The sequence below is a fragment of the Halyomorpha halys genome, unplaced genomic scaffold (genome assembly GCF_000696795.3).
Source record: "Halyomorpha halys isolate HHAL.00 unplaced genomic scaffold, Hhal_1.1 Scaffold660.1, whole genome shotgun sequence".
Classification (NCBI taxonomy): Eukaryota; Metazoa; Arthropoda; class Insecta; order Hemiptera; family Pentatomidae; genus Halyomorpha; species Halyomorpha halys.
Genome location: NW_027105545.1, coordinates 70590 through 94932, shown reverse-complemented (window position 1 = coordinate 94932; position 24343 = coordinate 70590). Strand labels below are relative to the sequence as shown.

Genomic DNA, 24343 nt, shown 5'->3' with positions numbered 1-24343 from the left:
TATGGTATGATTAAATAAGTACAGCCCTAATACCAATTGCCCTTAGTTGAGGCAGATTGTATTATTTCAATAAATTTAAAAAAATATATATATAATTAGATTGTTTAAAAAAAAGAAAATATCATGAATAGTAATTGCAGTCAAAATGTAGAGAGGAAAACACGAGACATTAACAACTTTTTTAAAAAATGTTTCATAGAAGTATAAATAACTGGCTAAAGGTGTATATTTTTGAAGGAAATCATCACAGTTTCAATTAAATTTTCCAAAAAAGAAGATAAAGAGTTGAAAAACGGCAGTAGATGTTCTAGATGAGAGGTGTGAGACAAGATGGGAGAGATGAACATAATGGCTAGGGAAGAGATATTAAGAGCCGAATTAGGGGAGTAAGGGGACACGGTTGGGGGAGGGCTTTTTCTATTGCTTCACTTTTTTAATGAACACAAAAAGAGAACCAGAGACCAAATATCTCCCTCGAACTATCCCTCTTTTAAATTCTATGTATTTTATGTTATATTATCTCGATAATATAAACGGTTATTGACACTTAATAATATATATTGATACTTAAATTCATTAATAGACAATTATTAGGTAATTCAATGGTCCTGAATTAATTTTGGTTGACCGATGATATTTTATTGATTATAATATATTTAAAATGATTATAATTTCTTCTTTATTCTATCCCAAGCTGTTTAGCGTTGTATTAAATTTGATCACAAGTAAGCATTCTTAAAATATTTTTATTACAGTGAGTAATTTATTCAAATTATTATAAAATTAAAATAACTAATAGAAATTATTAAATATATCATATTTATTAATATATAAATATATGTTATTATATTTTACTATTATCTCTTCTAATTTTTTTTTATTCAATAATTATATGTCATTTTATATTTATACTTGATTTAACGTGTATTTATTAATCAAATTATTTTTTTTTTAATATTAGATATTAGAAAAGTACTATTTTATTATAATTAATGTAATATGTCATTAGCCATAAAACGCACCACGTCATTGGACGGTCTGACAAATTAGCAACATTCTCATTATATACAATACATTCTATTCATAACACACAAGACAAAGACATACAATCTTACAACAGAAATAATAAATCTAAGAAGGGAATAAAATAGAGTGCTTGCCAAGAGACGACATAGGTCAGTATAGTTCCTCAATGTTTTTTTCTTACATATCCGTATTTTTTATGTAAATCGTCCTTTTTCTAGAAATTTATATGAGGTTGGTAACTAATCTTATTTCAAAGAATTTTTCATATATTCATAAGTATTTTTCTGGACACATGCATTTTAAAAAAATAGCTTTTGTTCATCATAAAGCAAAATTTAATAAAATCAATATTGGACCATTTTCTCGTTAAAAATTCAAAATATGTTTTTTGTGTGTTTTGATGGTTATTTTTAGACGTCGCATATCTTTCTAACAATTTTTTAAATTTTAAATACCTGGTGCTGATTTATGTTAAATTAATATTTTCTTAGAAATTTACCACCTAGAAATTACTAGTGAAATCTAAATTTTTTTTTTTAGAATTTGTTAATGACATTTTTTAAGTTTTGGAGTCTCACTTATAAAGAACGAACATAAAATCAGTGAAAATTTCAATAAACCATTTTTACCCGCAAATGAAGATACTAATACCATTTCCGCTTTTCCTATATTTAATTAGTCTACAAACCCTTTTTTCGCGTGGCCACTAACTCTCAGGACCCGAGTTCAAATCCGGCTGGTAGAAAATTGTTTTGTTACAATGTAGCCGTGAGTCAAATCCTGTGGGTTCTTAGAGCCCTTCTGGGGTTCAGCCAGCCTCTTAAATTGGGTACCCTTAATTGGATAAGAATCTGGTGGTCGAGCATGACTCTGACCAAATCACCTCCTTGCACAACCGTTGGTCTAGTAACAGTACTTCTTTACAAAATACTGAACCCCTGACGCTTAATGGGTTGTAGCGGTACAGATTTAACTTAATTTTATTTAACAACCCCTTTTTTAAGCTATGTTGACTGGCCAATTACAAAAACAGTTTAACACTGAGTCATGCAGTCATGGCTACAATTTTTTTGGTATTAAAGTTCATTCGTGAATTAACTCTGTATCCCTGACATTTCAGTTATAGTTTTATTTCTAACTAAATTTTGCTCCGTTTTTATTTATTTATAAGTGGTAAAAGAATACTTATATAGGTAAGTGTTTAAAAAAATGACTAAAAAGATTTAAAAAATTATCTTCCTTAAGGAGTGCAATCGGGTACTTGCATACGGCTATTTTTTCATTATTAAAATAAAAACCCTATCAGAATTGATACTGACGGACTCATCATAAGCATTTTGCTTCTAAATAGATTTAATGGACGAATAGTTTTCAAATGGAAATAAATGGATAAGAGGAAAAACATTTTAAGTTGGTAAAATCGGCAAGGCGCAGACTTGCTGGGATTTGATGATCGGGACTACGGGGTCATTATGTTGTAGACTGCGGCCGCTAGGCACGTGAGCCCTCACGTGTCTAACGGTATCGACTACGGAGCAGAAGGAGAGTACACTCTACACCCCCTCCACTGCGGCTTCCCCTCCGACGCCCCCCCACTACCGCCCCATATCGCCCCCACCCCGCCCCGCAGCCAGCCGCTCATTCAGTGGCCGATCTTCCGTCTGTCAGGGTTGTGGTTGGTCTTGACACTTACGGCGTATCAGGTGGATAGTGACAGGATTACATTTCATCCACGCGGTGGACATCGCATCGCCGCACCAGGCTTTTCGTCGCAGTGAACAGTTTTTTTTAGTTTGATTTTTTTTTTTTTTTTCAAGTTGCAAAGTGTCTTGTGTTTTCCTTCTTTTTTTAAAAGAGGAAAAAAATTACAATTAAAAAAAAGTATTAATAACAAGAAAAAGTTCTGTGGGATTTAGTGAAACAGTCGGATTATGCGCAAATGTTCCTTGAAGACTTCACAGAAGTTTTTGAAAAGGAGAACGTAGACTTTGGGAACTCTTTCAGTCTCCCATGCTTTGGTATGTACTCACTTTTTTTTTTTTTTTAATTTTTAGTGTAGTTAAAAGTGTACGGGAAAAAATTAAATTTCAAATACGCGATAATTGCAGTGTTATATATTTTAATTTTATATCAGTAGTTATGGGCGAATTTTATTTCAGTAGTTATGACAAGTGATTAATTAGTACGAATTCGAGAGTAATATTTTTTTCTGTTTTAAACGTCAAATTACTTGTAATTTTCTTTGATTTATGTAGCCTTTTAGGACGTTAACGGAGAAAAACATTATTTGATTTTTTTTTTTAAGTTTTCGTAATATGATTAAAATTGATTAATTAATTTTAGTCCGTGCCAGTGAAAGTGTATAATTTTTTAAGTATGGTAAAATAAAAGCAACATGTCCCGACCGTAGGACGGTTTTTATTCTGAAAAAAAGAAAACGAAAGCTAAATTTAATTAGGATTAATCAACTTTGATATTGGCATATTAAACATGACAAAAAATTAAAAAAAAAAAAAAGAAGTAATTATCTAATTTTTCATTTATTCAATAAAATTGACATAAAAATTATCATCATTAGGAATGATTGCACTGTGATTACGGTTTTGCATTATTATTTCCCAAGTATTATAGTCAAGAATCCTTAAGAAAAAGAATTTATTTGAGCTAGGATCGTAAAAAAACAATCTAAGAAGGGAAAAAAAAGTATCACAAAACTATTAGTTAAATATGGGTTATTAAATGGCCATGGGTGCATTTAAATTATATATGAGGGGTTATTTAAACGGGGAAGAGTTAGTTGGAGTTGAATCCTGCAGGCGCGCCACCTCTCAGCCCCTCACCTAGGAGAGAACGGCTTTTCGCAACACTTAGCGAAATTCGTCCTTCGGCAACCTTGGCCAGATTCCGTTCGACTTTCCAATTTTTACTTCAGAGCCACAATATCCACATCTAAAGGAAACCGTATTCAAATTAATCCAACTAGATTATCGCGGGTGTTTGTCGCATTACTTCTAATCGGTCCTATATGGTTCAATCGGCCTTGGTTTTTATTTTCCTAGTCTGTCCTCGGAATGTCATCAGTTTAATTACTTTAATAATAACTATCATGTAATTAGGATTTGCACAATATAATTATTTTAATAAAAGCTTTAATGATTTTCCTTCGACTTTTATATATCATAAGACGAAAAGTGGATTAAAACCCTGAAAACATCATAATAAAACTCAAATTTTACTTTTTATAAATCGCGTAATTTATTTTAGCAGGACTAAACCTCCTTATAAATTAGTTTCTTTAATCTGCCTAGTCTTATGTACTTAATTAATTAAATTTTCCTTTTCTATTTAATCTTGATATAAATACAATTTAAATAATGTTTAAATTTACAGTAATTATTATTTAAAAGGCTAAAATAACTAAAATATTCAAATAACAGATCTTATAAAATTCAGACAATGTGACCATAAAATAGCGTATCTATAACTCAATTATTCTGGATAAATCAGCAACCCCATCAATCTAATAAGAACGAAGTGTAACAAGAGTGAGATCCTAAAGTGGGCAGAGAAGTCCCCATAGAGTTTCCCCTCGGTTTGCTTCGGTCTGGATCCTATCAGGGACGCCTTATTACGTAAACATGGCCCGACTTAAACGCTGCTTGGTAGTCCGCTTTGTCATCTCTATTTACTTTAATCAAATGTTCATTTTCAAGTCCAATCCCGAACCACCTATATACAAAATAAGCCCTCTAATCTTCGTTGCACCGCCCATATTGTGCCTTTGAAACTAGTTTCTCTGGGATATTATGGGATAGGAAACCGGATATGCGCCGATAAATAAATAAAAAGCTGTTTACAAAAATTAAAAACAAGATATTCTAGTTTTAATAATTTTCGCGACGCCAAATTATTTTATCTTAATGTATATACATATATTTTTTTGCATGAGAAAATTATTGGTCTGCACAGATACGGGCGCACTGTCTCCTTCCCCTAAGTTCCCACACTTTGCCCTCGCTTAAAATTAATTTATTACAAGCCTACGTGACAGTTAAAAATGATTGATTTTGAAGTAAACGAATCTTAATCATGAATAAATATCATGTAATGAAGTCGGTTGTCTTTGTATCCCCGATACTGTTAACTGTACAAAATAGGCCTGTTCTATTTAGTTGACCTTGCCACGCGCTAAGCCTTCGTCAAGAACTAGTTATGTCCTTTTTCTCCAATAAGCGATTAGTAGTTTCCGTTTTTTTCATTAATAAAACGTTATTTTTAATTGTCACAATAAAAAAAATAAAATAAATTTCCGTAAGATAAGACTGCTTAAAATTAATTTCAATATTTTTTTTCGGTACAATTTTAATTTAGTCTAAATCCAGAAGCTTTGAATAAGATGCTTTAAAAGATAAGTCTGTGCAATTTCTCTATCGCTTTGGCTCGTTCGCCTTATGAGGTACGAATGTCGGGTACTGAGAACGCCCGCTAGGGGCAGCACCTACCGGCTCTCGGGGCATCTCTACGAAGGCTAATCAAACATGTTAGTTTCTTGTGTCCCTTGTTTGTGGCTTTTATGAAGTCAGTTGTCAGTTAGGAAACAATCTGCCACTGATAGGATGCGCTTAATAGAGGGTAATCAAACTTGACATATATTTTTTTTCCCATTACGTGGCTGTTGACCGTTTGTTTTTTTTATGACTTTATATTTTGAGTGGTTTGTTAATAAATATAATTAAACCCGTGGTAATTAATTGCTTTAAATATTTGGTATGATATCGTGTTTTCCCTTATCTGCTTAATCTGGAGCAATGGTAAAATTATTTTATCAGAATTATTACAGAAAAAATCGTGATTTTTTATCTCAACAATAAAAAAAAAATTACGAAGACTTTCAATTTTAATTTTTGCCCGTTTATTTATCTTGCTTTGTCATGCAAACCTTTTCATGCTACATTATTAGTTTTTATAATGTTACTTGTTATTTTCTGCTCAGATACAATTTAATTTTGTATTAAAGAGCTAGTAGAAAAATGATGAAAAAGAAATACCATTTTTATTCTCCGTAGTCATATCTTAACGGTGTCATTCGCTTCCTATTGATCCATTGGTCACAGTCCTAGATGCGGTGTTGTACGAAAAAGAATAAAACTTCACTTCTGAAAAATGACACAATTATTTTTTATCCTCACCCGCTGAATATTTATATACCCTGTAATTAGAGCCCAAGGGAGGATTGTGTTATATTTAATCCCTCAAGGTCGTTCACTTCCCAGTTTGTAGTATATTTAACTCGTCACGTCTAACCAAGCGGTTTTGAAAACAATTATTTCGTATCTACTAGATGTGCTGGTATTAATTATTCTCAATACACTAGAATTATTTCCACGTATATACTTAGTTCATTCAAATATTTAGAAAAAATAATCGAAACAAGATTAGTAATATATGAATAAAAACTATCATCCTATAGATGTTTCCTATAGACGTAAAGTAAAAAGTGATTGATACGCGTTCACTTAAAAATGCTGTTAAGACAGGTTTCAAACGCTTCATTATCGCTGGTCTAAACTAATTCTTTTATGTTAATGAATGCTTTCAGAATTTTACTTAGTTTTTCCTCATTGCAAAGATGTTCATAGAGTTAAGTTTGTAGGCTCTTCGATTTATGTAAATTGATAAATCGTATATATACACGTGTCGTATTTTTATTAATATTATAAAAATGATGAACTTAATATATTTACACAATTTCTCGGGTTATTCTCGTTTTACGGGAGGGAATTTTCTGGAAAAATTTTCCTTCAGAGGGATTTTCCTTTTTCATCCAGTTGCTCCCAGCTCTCTCGCCCGTTCGCATGAATTAAACATTAAGTAAGGGGCGACCGAGGAGAGCTTACACCTTTTTAACTTGCTGCTCTAGAAGAGAATACTGTTCAGCAATCGCCTTATTTTTTCCCTCTTACAAAACGGGTTCAATTACTGTTGCCGAGTTATTAGTAAGGTGTTAGCAATCAGGTGGGATTGATTTATTCGTCCATTTTGCAACTAAAAGAGAGGATAAATGTTTTTATCAGAGTTATTAAATAATCCGATAGGCTTTGTGTTTTTCTGCGGTTATATTAATGTTATATCTATCTATTAAAATATAAATAAATACTATTTGAAACGTATTGATCAAATTATCTCACGATGAAGACCTAAAGTTTAATTGTTACAAATAAGCTATAGAAAAATAAGATTATATTTTGTGAAAAAACATTATTATTTAAATAAATGGAAAAATAGTCGTATCCAACCAGGCATATAAAGGACAATCGTTTAGGTAAGAGGATCTCGTATTTCCCTCAGATATCTTTTTCGAGCGTGCTCATTTCACCGCGACCAGGCCAGCATCTAACTACTTCCTGCCGCTACGTCACCTCCATCAGCTGCTACGCGCTAACTATACCCATATCTCAACGCTTGTATACATTTCAGTGGCACGCCATCTTCATCACCTCCCACCCAATTTACAAAGTAATTCGTTCGAAAACATTCAACTGTTGTAGCCGATAGGGTAGGATCGGATTTTGTCCTGCCAGAACTGGAGAAAAAGTTTGTAAAAGTTAAGAACCAAAAAGAGTCTATGCCCCTCACGTAGTTGACTATAAATAACCGCAGTTTATCTTGGCTGTTTCGAGGGGAAAGTAACAGAATGTTAAATCTAGAATGCCTCGAACCGAGAAATTGCTTCCTATTTTGTTTTTTTTTAACTCTGACAGTACATCGAGGACGCAAATATTGTTATCAAACGTAACTGATTGAAAATTGGCTGTCGATGTCTTTCTTGGCGTAATTTTGAATCGTCACTCAAGTCCGAATCAGTTACGAATTAATTTACAAAGTTTTCTTTAAGAGTGATTGGGCGCGCTGAATATAAGGAAGAAATCGCGGTAACCATTTACCTTTAGTTTTACTATTAAATAAAAAATCATATAACCGTAAAACAAGTTAATTTTACCATTGAATTGTTAGAGATTATTTCTACGTCATGTCTTAATTACTTATTTTGGTGGTTTAGAGAAAATAACAATTTTAAATGATGTTCAAGATTCTTTAGTTTACATTAATGCAATTTTAAAGTTAGACTACAAATTTACACATTTGAAATATTAAAAGCAAGTATGAAAGAAGTGTTTTCAAAGAAGTAAATAAATTTAATGGTAGAAAATTAAATTAAAAAAAAAAGATCAAATTTTCTTTATTGGTTAATCCTTTAATCGTATGTGAAAAATATTACGCTGAATATTTTATTTTAATTATTATATTATTAATTAAGTATAATCATGCTCTTACTTTCTGATCCATCCACATTTCTTCTCTCGAAAGCATTGATAAGAACGATGTAAAAAAGAAATCACCCCAGAGTTAGGAAACAGTTAGCGCTCGGTGTACAAATGAATAAAATGAGGTCATGTAGTGAGACCTTTCACCGCCGAAGCGCACAAATGGCGACCTGTTTTTGTCGCACGGGCTGCCTCTCAACAGGAGGATTATTCCGTCCTGGCAATCGGTTCGGTTATCTAAATCGATCCGCCTCATGCTCGTCCGGGGTAAAAATAAAAGGAACAGGAGGGGAATTAATCGTCAGCTGAGCAACAGATGGTACGAAAATAGGGGGTAGTACTTCAACCCTGAAACCAGTCCTTTTAACTGTTGCTAGTCCGCATCAACGCTTCAAGTTTTGAAACTTTGATCTGCAATCCGTTATAGTTTATATTTGTTTGAGCTAATTCTTTTTACTTTTTTTTTTAATATTAACCTGATGAAACAACTGAAACCAGACCAAAGAAGATACGCGGAAAAAATATTAGACGACAACAGTTCAATACGAAGTGGGGGAGGGCTGATAGTGAATGATCACAAGTGCCATCAAGCAAGGCACTTCTCTATTACGGTCATCACCGCTCCAGCTCCAGTATAATCCAACACTGGAGGTGGTTCAACTGTTGAGTCCTATCTATCTGCATACCCTCTACGGTGAGCAACAGTCCTAGGGAATGGTCGATTTAACATAAAAATGTTCTTATAAACATAACGTTCTCATAATTGCACATAAATTAAAATGTCGTTTTTTTGTTGTTTTTTTATGTATTAGTTCGCATTCAAAATGTACTGGTGGATATGATTACCTTATTCCGTAAAAGTATTTTGGTTTTCTTCCTAATTTAGCTCGAAGAAAAAAAATTTACGGATAACCTGGACGAAAGCGTTGACACCGCTATTAAGAAGTGGCTAAGTGAACACATTACATACAACCTTGTCCGTGCAAGGTTACTATTGTAGTAAATGTTCGAAGGCCAGTTTCACTTCTCAGTATCAGGTGATCTCTCCGTTCTATCGCTTATAAAAATGCCACTATTCCTTCGCTAGTGATGAAAATTGGAATTTATTTACAATATGACTTACAACCGATTTCAAATATGAGTTTAGTAAAAGGGGAATGTGGAAGGTGAGGCCCAGCCAAATAAAAGGTTTTGAGGCTGACACCTTTTCGTTTCGATCCTGTTGTTATGTAAAACAGGACTCTGTGTCCTTGGTGATCCAGTCGAGTCCTAACCATTAATAATTCTTCGTCACTATCTTCTAGTTCTTGTATTACTTAAGTTATTTATATGTTTACATTTATTTCTTAATATCGTTCGGTGAGTGAATTTTCTTTAAGTTCACCTCTTGTATTGATCAGATAAGCTGAAGATACTTGGATAAAGAAATGAGCACTTCCTAAACGTGTGATTAGGCGGACACAATAGCTGGCCTAGCAGGAAGTCAGGACATAGAGGAAGCCAAGGGTCGTTTCCCTTGACGCGGGGACCACCTCGCCTGTAAATATCTAATGACACCATCCGTTTTCACTGAAATCCTTCCACAGTTTCTAACCAAATTATTTCGTTGTTATTGGTAGTTAACTATTTATATTTAACATAGGCTGTTATATAGTTATAATAAATACAAAACTGAAGTTTGAACACTGAGGAAGGGAAATGAACTGATGCGGTTCAATTAAACAATTCGGTGGTTTTCTTTGCTTGCAAAATCGCTTGAATCTGTTATAAGTGTTGAGAACGCAGATTTTTAATTAAATAATATAAACTTTCATTTTAAATTAATTCTGCAAGTAGTTGTAACATTTAACTTAAAACAAAATCTAACGGAATCATTTATTTAAAAAAAAAAATAATTTTTTTTTTAAATAAATAAGTTACTCCGAGTTTTAAACGATCAGGGAACAAACAAATCTGGTGGGAATATTCCGTTCTTAGGCGAAGGACGTCGTTTTGTTTCCGTTGGCAGAGTTGGAGGTCAAAATTTTAAACAATATTCTACTTCCTCAAAGTGGTACTAAATAATATTAGCACAATAAAGATTATATGATTTTGGATAATTAGTTGAATACATGATAATTGTCAAAATTGTGGACGAATTTTATTCATTGTCGAAAGGTTTGCTGCCGGGGCGGAGTAGCATGTGAAAGTAACCGATTAGGAGGTGTTACACAACGAAGTAAAGGGAGACCGGTTCACTCCGTTCAATTTTTAAAATTCAGTGTTTAAAGTGCTAAACATATTGTAGCTGGAAAACTAATTAGGACTCAATTGATAATTTAAACTAGATCTTTCGCGGAATGAGACTAAGACTGCTTAAATTTATTCATTTCTAGCAATTAGAGCTGTAAAATCCATTATAGATGGTCATCCCATGAAAACATTGCTGAGAATCCATTCTTAACATATTATATTTAAAAATACTTTTGGCCAGTGTCAAAAATTTCCCCTCAATTAATGAAGCCATAAATCACTTATTGATCATCCCTTTATTAGTCAAGATATTTTACAAAAAATAGTACATATCACGAAACCATTCCGACTACTTGTTTTATTGTTCCGGTTCTCCATGTTATTCTTGAACGTCCCTCCGCACAAGACCAGAGGCGGGGTTCACCACCTGGCCTTCGCATTGTACTATCTACAGGTGTGTTCGTGGGAACCTACTCTCCCTAATATGCCCAGGAAATTTGATTGAATATTTATGTTATAGTTAATTGATTTACCGACTTATACAATTACGTAATTAATACTAAGCAGTAATTATTATTTGTTAAATAATAAGTAATTATTATTTGTTTTGTTTTTCAACTAATATGCCGTCAAATCAATGAGTGACTACAAGCGATTGTGCACGAATGGTTGGGTTGGTAACAAGTCACTCGGTAATAACTTCCTTCCACTTTCCTCTCCGAGTGACCATTAATAATTGAGTATTTGCCAGGATGGAGGGCGGTGGAGACCAAAGGAAGAGATAAAGCGAGACAGAGGTTAAAAGGAGGGGGTAAGGAGAGAGTCGGCTAACTCTCGGCTGAAATAGGGTCAAGCTCTGAGCCTGTGTCAGGGACGCGGGTCAATGCTGCAATTCCCATCTACTCTCCTTTGGGAATCACATCCACTCAGCGATTCTTCACCAATAGGTTAACACTCACGTCGGTCTTTACTTGCTGTTAATCTTGTCCTAATAGGATACGGGGTCCTATAAAATACATCGGCCACTTCTATGATATAATCGTATCATGTTTAGTTTAATCTGTAACGCTTTTCTTTTTAAATCCCATTAATTACTTAATGTTGAAGCTTATCAACACGAGTTGATTAAAAAATGTGTGAGATTAATAAAAAAATGTTTTTCTTATCAGTGTACACGATATATGAACCCATGTTGCCAACTTATAACTGAGTCCAATCTGAAACAATCGAATTGGTAAAATAGAAGAAAAAATCCAGTATACTAAAAATGATTTATTATGTTGGGAATAAATGGCTCCTTCTGTGAAAGCAGGAACCTAAATAACCTAGTAGTTCATTTCAATTCAGTTACAACACGTGTATCAATATTAACTATGTAATGTATACTTTTTATTCAGTTCCAAAGAGGAATCCCATTTTACTACAATTGCTTCATCCCATTTTAATTCAAAATGATCATTTGATACTGCAGTCGACTAATTGATAGAAGGTGCCAATATCACAGCAAATGATTTGGAACACCAGGAAGCGGTAGACCGTTCCTGGAATCATCGCCCTACTTGGAGATCAATTCATCAATCTCTGACGCCTCCTTCAAAGCTTTTGTCAGTGTCTCTTGACAAACCTCTTGCCTTTCTTTACTCCATATCTTTCGGAAATAATGATCTAAAAACTTCAGGTGAATATTCTGCACAGTGTCTTGCAGTATAATGTCAATCACATTCGTAACATTTAAAGTAGTAAGCTTTACTAAAGTTTATCTTCTTTGTCCGTATAAATTACATCGTTGCTCGATTTCGATGTTACCACTTTAATTAAATATCACATAAAAACAAAGCCCGTATTATCGGATCAGTAACTTATTGTCAAGTTTATTATTTCCGTCTAAATCTAATAATAACAATCATTTCCTATTTAACTTGGATCTATAAGTCGTTATGAGAACCGAGTTGTTGGTCGCGCAGTAACCTTGGTGTATAGACGAGCCTACGACCTAACGACTGACGTAATCTTTATGTAAGGCTGCCTGCGAACGGTAGCTAACGTTATGTATTCATTTCGATTGGACCATTGTGATCACTCTTACACGGATGATACTGCCAATTTATGAATCAATATTTATTATGCATACACCGTGAAAAGTATTTTCTGCGGTATGAACGATGGTAGACCGTTAATTAGTCATTAAGAAACTTATTCTTTTACTAATTTGATCAAAATATAAGTGTTATTTAGTAAACACCTTTTAGTAAACATTCAATATAATATGCAATAAATTTGGAATAAAATCACTACCTTAAATCTCATTTCATCAGACTTCCACATTACAATTAAAAACGAATTCCCCTCTTATTTCGTTCTAATCCATTTCGAAAATAATTATTGAAAATGTTGATTAAAGAGAACGGGAGATGTACTATAGGGAAAGCTAGCCTTACTTTCACTTCCAGGCTTTTGGGTGTGGCTTAGAATCTCATCTCCAATCCTAGGTCAAACAAGATACCACATATTTACGATTAACATCTCAGTAATGAAGGTGGAAAATATACATTATCATATCAGAGGCCGTGGAAGCAGATTCTTTTCTTACCGCCAAATATTTATTCTTCTCTTTGATATAATGTATGTTTTATCTCCTTTAATATTCCATGTATTCTTCAGAGAGAAACCTTATATGAAGATTAATTTAATATATGATATCTACGAAGTTTACTTCAATTCGTAATCATTAATTGGAAAAGATGCTCTTGTAATTAACATAGTCACTATTAATAACTTATTTATTGCTTACTAATGACTCACTTGGGACAATTGGAATTGTTATGAGATAAAAGTATTATTTTTTTGCTGGTAAAATTATTTATCAATCAGAGCATTGCCTAGAAAATCTACAACTTAACAATGACGTTTAAAACACTTGAAAAAACAATTCCCAATAAAAAAATATTTAAATTTAATTATAATTGAAATAATTTTACATTTATTTATAAATTGAAGACTTATATAATTTTTATTTATTGTTATTTTTATTTTATTGTTTCTAAAAACAAACATATTTTATACCTTTATTTATTTTTATTTTTTAGGCTCTCCAGAAGATAGCAGTAGTCTGGGAAAGAGGAGCGAAGACATTGGAATGAAATCCACAGGTTTGGTCACCAATAACAATAATCTCTCTGCTACGAATAACAATCTCAACAATAACGGGAAATTGGATGATGAGGAAGACATGTTTGGGACTGGTCGATCTTACGGTTCAAGTTTCTGCAGGCCTAATAGGCCTACTATGATCTCAGCTAAATATAGGCAGAAAGAAGAGAGAAGAAAAGTATTAAAAATTTCTATAAACAAACTGAAGAAAATTGAAGATCCTGAGAGCTCTCTCAGGCGTTCTGTTCTCATCAATAATACCATGAAGAGGCTACAGAAGGAAGCCCGTGAAGAAAAAATGCAGAAGCAGCAAACAGTCGGCTTCAGGTGTTTTGCTTCAGATTTCTTGAAGGATGATGTCGGTGAAAACCGGTCAGAACAGCTTGCTGACATCACCAACCTCCCAGAATTGGGCAAGAAGGAACCAATGGAGGAGTCGGGAACCCCTGCCAGGAGGGACTCGAGGAAGAGATCGATAGAAGATGTAGATGATTCCGATGTGCATGCAGTACTGAGTCAGTTTTACATGCCACTTACCCCCCGAATGTTGACCTCAATTGATGAAGATGAAGATGAGATCAATGTGGTTGACTTAGACACTGGGTCAGAACCTAAGAGGCCTCGTTTGGAAGCTCCTGGTGATAGGCTCAAGTCTCCAGAACCAACACCCACCGAACCTGTCAGGCCTCAGCCCATCAGGACTCCCACTCCAACAGACGGTTTCTCCTGTGGACACTCTTCCATGTTCAATGAACTCCAGTCTGTGGTATATCACTCCCTAATTGCATCTCTTGAAACATAGCACTCAAACTGAAGCCAGTGTAAATAGTAGTTGCTTCACTTCCCTCCCTTCCTTACTGAGTTTTTTTGTAAGTATCTGGGACTAAAAATACTGCCTTAGAAATCCACGGGAACACCATGTGTTGTTAGGTTTATTAGGTCGAATCCTGTAGGTTAATATAGTTCAAAAGACTTCCAAACAATGTATGGATCTGTTAAATGGAAGCTTGCACAATAATTATCTTTATTTTTGAAATTTAGTTTTCTGGTATGTATGTTTCTATCTCAGAAATCAGATGTGTGTTATAATATATATTATTTTTTTTTAGAATTAAATGTACATATTCTTGTAAAAAGATTTTAAGGATTGGGTTTGTAAATTGCGCACGGTATATTGTTCTGACCCTAGTGTTTATTGACACTGAAACATTTAATTTTTTATACATTATATTTATAATATATTTAGTAAGCAAAATGTTTTGAAAAAAATTGTAAATATGTCTATTTTGTAGGGATTTTTCATCTTTGGTGGTAATTGTAATTTATGTGTGTCCAAGAGAGCCGCCACAAACATTTATAAAGTTTTTAAAAAAATTAAAAAAAAAAAATTGTTATTAACCGATGTGCAATTATGAATGAATTGAGGATGAATAATATTCTGTCTTTTTGATTGATAAAATAATAAAAAAAAAATTTGTTACAGACTAGTATCTTTTTTTTTCTTAAAATGTTACTTAAACGTCTGCCTTTCAATAATCTTCACTTAAAAGCAATTGCTAGTTGCTTTTATTTCCATTTCAAAATAAATGTATGATATTTTATTTTTTAATTAATCAATGAAAATAGACAGAATGTATTATTTAGCATTTAATTTAAAAAAACATAAAAGATATTAGCAGAGAATGTGAATCCATTCTTTGCTTTATTTGACAAGGTTTATTGTATATTCCGAGATTACTAGATATTGTATCTACAAGTTCGTAAAGTGCCCAGGAGTTATGTATTTTAGTAATATAAGTATTATAATTATTTTAATATATTATAATATATTGAATATATTTTGTAAAATTGGGAAGCACTTTCTTAGCTCTTATTTGGCTGTTGTTTCGGACTATCAAAAAAATAATAATAATAATGATAAATATAAGAGAGAAAAAAAAACAAGAAAAACTAAAGAAGTAAAAATAATCAATGATAAAACTCAAAATTTAAATTAAATTGAAGTAATGGAAACTTCAATTTCTATAAGTTGCCAAGAAAGTGGACCACAAGCACTATCTGCAATCAAGTATGTACATCTCCTCAGAAGGTCAAATTTATTGAGAAATTTCTGCTGTAAAATAATTATCAGTTCAAATAAAGAAAACAATAGGTCAATATCATTTACTAAATTAAATTCTTAAGTAAGCTAAATTTAACTAGTACTTGAGCATTGAGGAGGATTACATATTGATTGCTGATGGTTTTTTTTGTACTTGAGGCTGTTTAAAAAAAAAAATAAAAATATATATATAAATACGTTGGTGTCTCTTAAATTTTGTCGCTTGTTTAAGAAAGGAAACCATCTAATAGAGATGATTTCCTGTTGCGCATTGTCATTTTTTGAAAATTTGACTCTCATTGTTTAGAACATTAGTAAGTTGAAACGCTTTGTGTGTGATCAATTTCAAAACCTTGGAACCTTCCTTTCCACTTTCCCAACTAGTAGTGGTGCCTAGCTAATTTTGATCTTTGTATAATATCTGGAAAATGAATAATAGGAAATGAATATATTGTTTAGTATGTTATTCACATATTCGTGTTTTTTGTTTTGTTTTTTAAGTAATCTATTATTACAACGAAAAAATACTGTCACTTTGGACTTATAATTTTCATTGTGTCCGTTTATTTGCAACGAATTTTACAACTTTTATGAATTTTTTATCCCTTTTATCTATTTTTATTTCTATTTATTTTTTTTTTTTTTGTTCCAAGAAAACATTATAAATAACCAACTTAACCATAACATAAATCTGTGATATTATGGCAATTAGTATGTAATATGATGCAAGTATGTAGTTATAGGGTCCTCTCTATACATTAAAACAATCTTTAAACAATTTAAAAAGTAAAAAAAAAAAAAAAATAATAAAAAAAAGGATGGGATGATATTTCCAGGGCTACTCCAGGATAATATTTTAATTTCTTTCTTTTATAAAAAGCATTTATTTTTATTCTCATGACATGATTTTGTGACTGTTTATTGTTTTACATTGTTTGATTTTATGTTAATACATGAACTATTATTAATTTAGTTAATGATTATATTAATTATTATTTATATTGTAAATTTGCCAGGCTTATTATTATATTCTTATAATTTTAATTATAAATATATATATTTTGTAAATTCTGTTGTTTATCTACCAAAAGTTAATTAAAAATGGTTACCGGCAATATGTACAGTAATCCTTTGTCATGGAATTATAAGTATATATATATGTACATTAATTTTCATGTACCAGTTATATTATTATGATATTAAAGTACCTGGAAAAAGTTATTATTCATTCACATTTTTTCTTTTAAACCCACAACCTAAGTGCTTTTCCTTTATGGTAATAAGTTTTTGTTCATAAGAAAAAAATACTTACTCAAAAAAATAATATAGGTCTAAAAATTGTTTTTGATTGCCTAAATAATTATATTATTCACAAATATGCATTAATTTAAGTAAATTAATATTAAACTTATACCTATAATGTATATGAAATAAAACATAATTTATTTATGTATAAAGTTGAATAATTTAAAACTATCTACACAACAGAAAATTTTCTATCTTAAATAAATCAGTGAATAATAATTATATGCATAACAATCAAGAAAAACTAAATTTTAAAAAATATACAAAAATGACATATTTTACATTAAACCAAGACACTGATAATAAACTAATGAAAGAAAAAAGACAATTTAGAATAACTTGTGTTACTAAACAGTAGCATATTAGTATAAATAACTAGCTAGAATAAATAAATATTTAGAATACATAAATAGAACATATGAATAAATAGCAGGAATTTCATGTTGAAGCTGGCTAAAGATGCAGCTGAAAGTAATTTGACTTCATTGTTAAAAAAAACTACGTTCTTACTAAAAAGCTGATGTAAGGGTGTTTCCTGTCATCCTTTAAATAAAGCAGAATGAAAACATCTCCCAACGCCTTCTATTAAACCACTTAGTTTAGGCAGATTTCTTTCAAAAATAACATCACAAAATTATTTGAAAAGTATAAATGACAGACACAATTACTAAATAAGTACCCACAACATGTTTTAAATTGTATCTAGATAGCTCTAAGGCCTTTGATGAACAATAACATACCTTTAAATAAACAGTACATATATGCTTTGTCTTTATTTTACTAGTAGTCATCAAAACTAATTTTGACAGTAGAATTAATATGAGTCGACTGACCTTTAAAAGAGAGCGCAGATGAATTAAGCCATCATGATACTTAAGAAACCCCATAATGTTCTTGAATAAATTTATAGTTTGTTTATGGGTCATTCTCTGCAATTGCTATATTTTCTTCTTCATTGATTTCTTGGTTTTTTTGATTGCATTTTGTTTCTTACTTTTTAGTGATTTTTTTTTAAATAGGCCGTCATGAAAATTACTAGTTTATACAGTACATAAATTAAAAAACAAATTGTGGTTCCAGGGTTATGAGGTCAAGTCCACAGCTGTTACGAAATAAAGGAAAATCCATTGTAACAAAAAAATTCAAATAAAAATAAATACAATTGAATTAAATAATAATACTAAGTAAATACTAATTACAACTTAATAATTAAACATGGCATTAATTTACTATTTGCAACAAAGGTAAGTACTATACTTAAATTGATTTGAATGACTGGGATTTTTTGTTCTTTTCTTGTTGCTGCGTATAACTCAAACTACATACTTTATTCCAGAAAAACACAAAATATTATTATAATTAATAACACTATGAAGTTACTTAAAATATAATAATAAAGAATGATAGTAAAAGTATTTTACTAAATGTTCTAAGCTACAAAAATGTTTGTACTTTAAGAAAGCTGAAAATAATTCAACTGAAAATTGAGTTGAATAAGTATGTTTTTGATAATTCCATTACTTATATTATCCTCCACAATATGGGACAATTGAGGAACAGCCATACCTGCATATGAGGATCAGTTTGAGTCTGCAATAGAACAAATGCAGAGTTGGCTTTCATCACAACCCTGGATCACTATAAACCTACAAACTCCAGGATTGTGAGGATTTTTAACTAAACAGCTCATGGTTTGCAATGTGACAGTGTAATGTGTTCTGGCTTTGAAATAATGGTTATAACTCCTGATGAATGTAAGTTAGTTGTAAACTTAGGATTTAAACTATTTCCCAAGGTTAAATTGAGTTTTCAAACGTTTCTGGGTTGTAATGTTGGAAATATGAGAAAGACATATAATCTGATGTAAAATCTAAATGATGAAGATAAATTAATTTCCTTTAAAGTACTTAGAATTACTGAGTATTCTTGCAAGAAATCCATCACCAACTTTTTCTGTCTCACCACGTCGTTGGTAGGAGCGTTGAAATATGTAATAGTTAATGCTGAGACACTCCCTGGTTGTGAGGAAATCGAATTTTGAGAATTTTTTCCTACCTGTTACTACAATAAAACAACTATTCCAAATGAGTGTTTGTAGGACTGCCCACTCCTTAATTTCAGATATCAGGTCAGGTAATATAACTATTACAGTTCAGATATAGTAAATTTTAATCTACATCATAATATTTTCATCGTCTTAATGACCATTTGGCTCATGCATAGGTGTTTCATTGTTCTATGCAGGTTTCTTTGGACAAAACTATCGATGTCATAACAACTGCTATGGTGTAACACATATCGATATCGGTTTTATAACCCTAATGTAGGTTTCACTTATTTATTTATGGTGCAGTTTTACTGCTTCATACAATTAATATGACTTTTTCAAACATATTGCTGAGATCCTTTCACACATCTAAGGAATGTTGCCACATAATTAAAATGTCTAGATTAAGAGTTGTGGATAATAGTGAAATAGGAAGGAAGGCTATGGCTGAAGGAAAACCACCAAAGTGTATTCATGTATATAATAAAAAGGGAGTAGGTACTATAGGTGAGCTAAAACAATCTTGTAATAATACACCTAAGTTTGAAAATATGAATTATTTGCATTTAAATTATTTTATTTTCAAGACTATTAGTGTCATATATTTCTTCTTTCTCGTATGTTTTAGTTCATTTTATATTTTTACTATGTGCCAAATTGTCATACAAGTAGGTGTTGCGTTATTTGAGACAAAATTTGGATTATTTGGGTAAATTCCTAGCATTATCCTTTAGCATTAGTTATAGGTACTGAAGTTCTTGAGGAAAATTTCTATTATCTTGTAAACCGATAGGCCTCTTATTTTTTCAGTAACTCTCTGATATTATCTAGTCAACAATATGAGCTCTGGTTGATTTGTATGTGTACAAAGTATGGTTTTTATTGACCATCCCCATCAAAGGTAAGAAGGATAATTATCTTACAGAAAACCAGCACATTTTAACCAGAATGAAGTACATATTCATTCCATGTATCTAAAGTTGGTTATACTCCCCTTTGGGCACCTGCATTGATTAGTATTGCATATATTTGATAAGGGAGTGTATGGAGTTAAAAGCTATTCTTTGAAACTGTTATGGTTTGAAAGCATATTAAAAATATTTACACTATGTGTATTAGTTTATTTTGTTTGAGTCTTTACTGATGATATTGTTACAAATTTAATAGGGTTATTCTTTTATATGTTAACAGGTGATAAAGTGTTAGTTGCAATACTGGGGGAAAAGAAGAAAGGTATTCTTGTTGGAGTTAAAAAGCATCAACCTCAACGAGTGCCTAAATTTGACACCAACAATATAGTGCTGATTGATGATGCAGGTACCCCTCTCGGAAATAGAATACATGTGCCAATACCTGTGATGCTTAGGACAATACTCAAAGAAAAAACATTTGCCAAAGGAGTTGATTACACAAAGATTCTAGCAATAGCATCACGTTTTGTGTGATCTATTTAATTTTAGTTGTTATATGTAAATAAAAATATAGATTTGGTTTCAAAATAAGAAATTTTTCAAATTGTACAAGCCCGACCAAGTAATATTTGAATCTTATTTTGATTTATCAATGATTATCATTGAATCATAAAGTATAATATTATTTATGTATCTATGCAATGGGAAAAATATTGTTAAACCTCATGATTCAGTTATAATTTGATGGCAGTACTTTTTTAAAAAAATTATGATATAGATATTATTGTAGGCCAAATAAGTTTTAAATTCGATAATATAAAAATATTCAGTATGCGAAAAATTCTTTTCTTACAGAGTAATCTGAAGGGTTTTGAAAATAAGTATTCCATAGAATATTTGACTCAAATAAAATCGAGGCAACTTGAGTTTATAAATGGCAACATAACACCAAATTATATGATCTATAGTTGGTATATATAATTGAAGTGAAAGGCAGCATTGATGGATAGGGAAAAAATTATTAAAATGGTAATCAGCTCTAAATTGATGGGTAAATGTCTGAGGAGTAGACTGAAAAATAGATGAGAGGATGATATTTAAGTCTGAAACCATGTAGGTTGGAGTTTAGATGGGGTTCAGTTGAGTGAGGGAGGTATGTAAGTAAGGCTTTTGCCATAATCATTTTCAGATATGAGTAATACTTATCCTTTTCCGAAAAAGCCAAACTTTAACCACCGATAATTATACATCTTTAATCCATTTGTTACTAATGGCATACATATATCCGGATGCTGACCTGTGGGTCTAGCCAGCGTGGTTCACTGGGATGTGAAGTGTACCACCAGCATTGCAAGTTAAGAAGTTTTGCCTGACCGTTATGAAGGGTGTTAAAGGATAACACTCAGAATGGAAGAGACAGGTCTTTCAGGTTCTTGATAAAGATTTTCTGGAGGAAATTGGCAGAGTACCCATATGAATGATCAACATTTGGAACCATCAGATGAAGAGGAGATATTGGATTCAGTAGGAAGGATGAAAAATAATAAGGTGTGAATTGCTAACGAATAGCTTGCAGAACTACTTAGACATAGAGATAGTGAATTAAAAAAATTAATGCAGAATATAGTTATTTGAATTTTGATGTAATAAAAGAAGGTTGGAGTAAGTCCATGAACAGTGAATATTCTGTGAAAATTACAGAGGCATATCCTTACTGTTGTCCACACAAATTGTTATCTAACATCTCCCAATTGCAGAAAAGTGGTTAGGTGTATACCTAGTACATTGGTACAGAGTATACACTAATTTAATAAATACATACACCAATTTGGTATCCAGAAAGGATATGAAAAATAAAAGCTTAAAATACATCACATCTTTGTTTATTTCAAAGTAGCCTATGATAATATTCTTATGAGATAACTCAAATTCTCTGATAATCTTATCATAAGACTTTCCATGATAAGGTGAGATGCATGGTGCAGACAACCCTGAATAATTTATTATAGGGAAAGCAAGGAGACGACTGGTCTATGTCATCTTTGATTTAGTTCTTGCTCTTAAAAAAGCTATTAGAGATTATAGACTTTGAATGGATGAACATTATTTAGCCGAATAGTAAAACTTTTTACTTTTACTGATGACAATTCTGGATACTCCTTCCTCGGTCTCTGATGGATTCTCAAAATTAGCTGATGGAACAAGAAAAATGTAATGTAAATGTACCATGGACCTATTAGATTATCATAAAAAAAAAAATCCCCATGTCTGATTTAGAAATTAATGTTGGAAGATGCCTTTGAAAAAGTACCCGAGGTTTGTCTATCTTGGTTCATCATAAGAAAATATATAAAAAAAAAAAAAAGACTTATGTACAAACTTGTTTTTATCATTTCAGTCTTTTCATATTTAAGAGCTGTGCTTTGTTGAAAGACACTAAAATTCTTTTATGATTTAGACAATTCTCTTCATGGCTCGGAAATATGATGGTTTCTGAGATTCTGTATAAAATCTTAGGAGCTAGAAGAATGACCTGGTATGAAGACATTGAACAAAACAGGAGCTCTGAGGTTCATTCTAGGAACTAATTGAGGTACTTGAGGCCAGTAATTAGGATGGGCATCTTATTCAAATGGCTGAGAGTAATCTGTCAAAGGAAATAATAATATAGACAATTAATTGATCAAGATACAGAGGAAGACATCTGATTGAATGAAGGTGTGACATGATGTTCATGTTGGGTGTGAGGAACTGAATGGTAGCCTCATAAGGAAACAATTATGGGTGGAAGAGATTAGGACTCAACATCGAGTTATAGTACACAATACCGTGAAGTGAATACTACAACTAGATAATTACAATTTTTGCTTTTCGAGAAAATTAAATTAGTGAACTTACCTTGTTATACAATAGTAATTATTTCTGATGATCAAATTTTCTATTTGTCAACAACTCTATTCTTAAATCTTTTTTTTTTAAACAATTACACTACTGTAAATCATCTACAATAGTTACCAAGGAATATTATAATGTTATTTCATTACATTCCTAATCTCTCTAGTGGTCCATCTCCATTAACAATGTGTGAACCAACAGGGAAAGTTATGGCATTTTTCAGGCCTCATTATATTGCTGAAATGATCAAAGTAAATTGTGTACCAAATAAACACCAGCAAAAAATCTATGATTTTAAGGTTTTCAATTTTACAGAACATTTCTACTAATACTGTTTAACATTGCAACAGGAGAAGATACTGTTTTACTAGTAGAACAATTATTATAATTGAAGTGTAAGGATGCAGATATAAATATTATATGGTCATAAAATGTTCAAGAAAATAAAACTAACTGTAAACAGTTTATTCACAAAAAGCATTAAATTATGATTTTTTTTGTACCTAAAATCTTAAGTTAATTTGTACAATATATTTTATTGAGACATAGCACATGTTTTTCTTTCTATGAGCAAGGGAATGGTTAGAACCACAATATAATGAAGCAAAATATTTAACAGTAAATAAATAAATTATTTAGTTATAAAATATCATAAATAACTTATTAAAAACTAAAAAATGGCAGTAAACTTTTAATATACATTTAAATTCAAATGATGAAGAAAAGAAGTTTTAACCCAACCAAACATACAATCATTTTTAAAATTTTCCTTAATCTAATAGCAATTAGTACTAATTTAATAATAAATATTTTTAAATATGAGCAAGTTGAATTTCTGGTTTTCGAAAGTGATATTTTAAATTTTATTACAGCTAAATCTACATATTGAACTATATGTATTACATATACATGTATAATTTATTTTAGAAATCTTGAATAGTTATTAGAAAAAGTAATATGAAAGTTTGAGGTTAAAAATTAAGCAACGTGAGTTTATGTATTATTTAATTACATTTATCAAGGTGACATGATAACTATTTTTTTTCCATAATCTGAACAGAATAAAGAAAAATATCTGAGTTCAATTCCTGGTTAACTAGAATCATTTTGTTTAAGGGTTCAAAAAATATTCATTTTAACTCACGGACTAAGCCAAACAGTGAATTAAAAAAAATAAATAAAGTAATAAAATTGAGGCTGTTCAATAAGAAAAATTAGATAAGTTTAATATCAGATTTATGAAACCCATCGATTTGACAAATTTCAAATTTAATGAAAAAAATTACAAAATAATTCAATTTTACAAACCAAGTTATTGTATAGTATAAATAAAATAAGAAACATAAAAGAA

At 31.3% G+C, this 24343-nt stretch overlaps 2 protein-coding genes across 4 annotated transcripts in view; both read left to right on the top strand.

The window, feature by feature from the left end:
• The window catches only part of LOC106685123 (uncharacterized), a 472745-nt gene extending 455690 nt beyond the window's left edge, over positions 1 to 17055 (top strand). The window contains exons 1-2 of one of the 3 annotated variants that reach the window (XM_014427647.2): positions 2680 to 3044; positions 13670 to 17055. In XM_014427647.2, coding sequence (XP_014283133.1) covers positions 2966 to 3044; positions 13670 to 14535 — 945 coding nt within the window. In that variant the 5' untranslated portion in view covers positions 2680 to 2965 and the 3' untranslated portion in view covers positions 14536 to 17055. Of the gene's footprint in view, positions 1 to 2679; positions 3045 to 5557; positions 5659 to 13669 lie in introns of those variants that run through there. The other 2 variants (XM_014427650.3, XM_014427648.2) reach the window with 2 other exon arrangements.
• A 2387-nt stretch (positions 17056 to 19442) lies between these two features.
• mRpL14 (mitochondrial ribosomal protein L14) lies at positions 19443 to 20725 on the top strand. The gene is made up of 2 exons (XM_014427646.3): positions 19443 to 19693; positions 20378 to 20725. Exons 1-2 carry the CDS (start codon positions 19516 to 19518, stop codon positions 20629 to 20631), a joined length of 432 nt encoding a protein of 143 aa, XP_014283132.1. The 5' UTR covers positions 19443 to 19515; the 3' UTR covers positions 20632 to 20725.
• The last annotated feature ends 3618 nt before the right edge of the window (positions 20726 to 24343 follow it).

Coding starts and splice junctions, on each gene's coding strand:
- mRpL14 (XM_014427646.3), top strand. CDS start 19,516: ATGACTTTTTCAAACATATTGCTGAGATCCTTTCACACATCTAAGGAA. Junction 19,694..20,377: donor AAAGGGAGTAGGTACTATAG/GTGAGCTAAAAC, acceptor ATATGTTAACAG/GTGATAAAGTGTTAGTTGCA.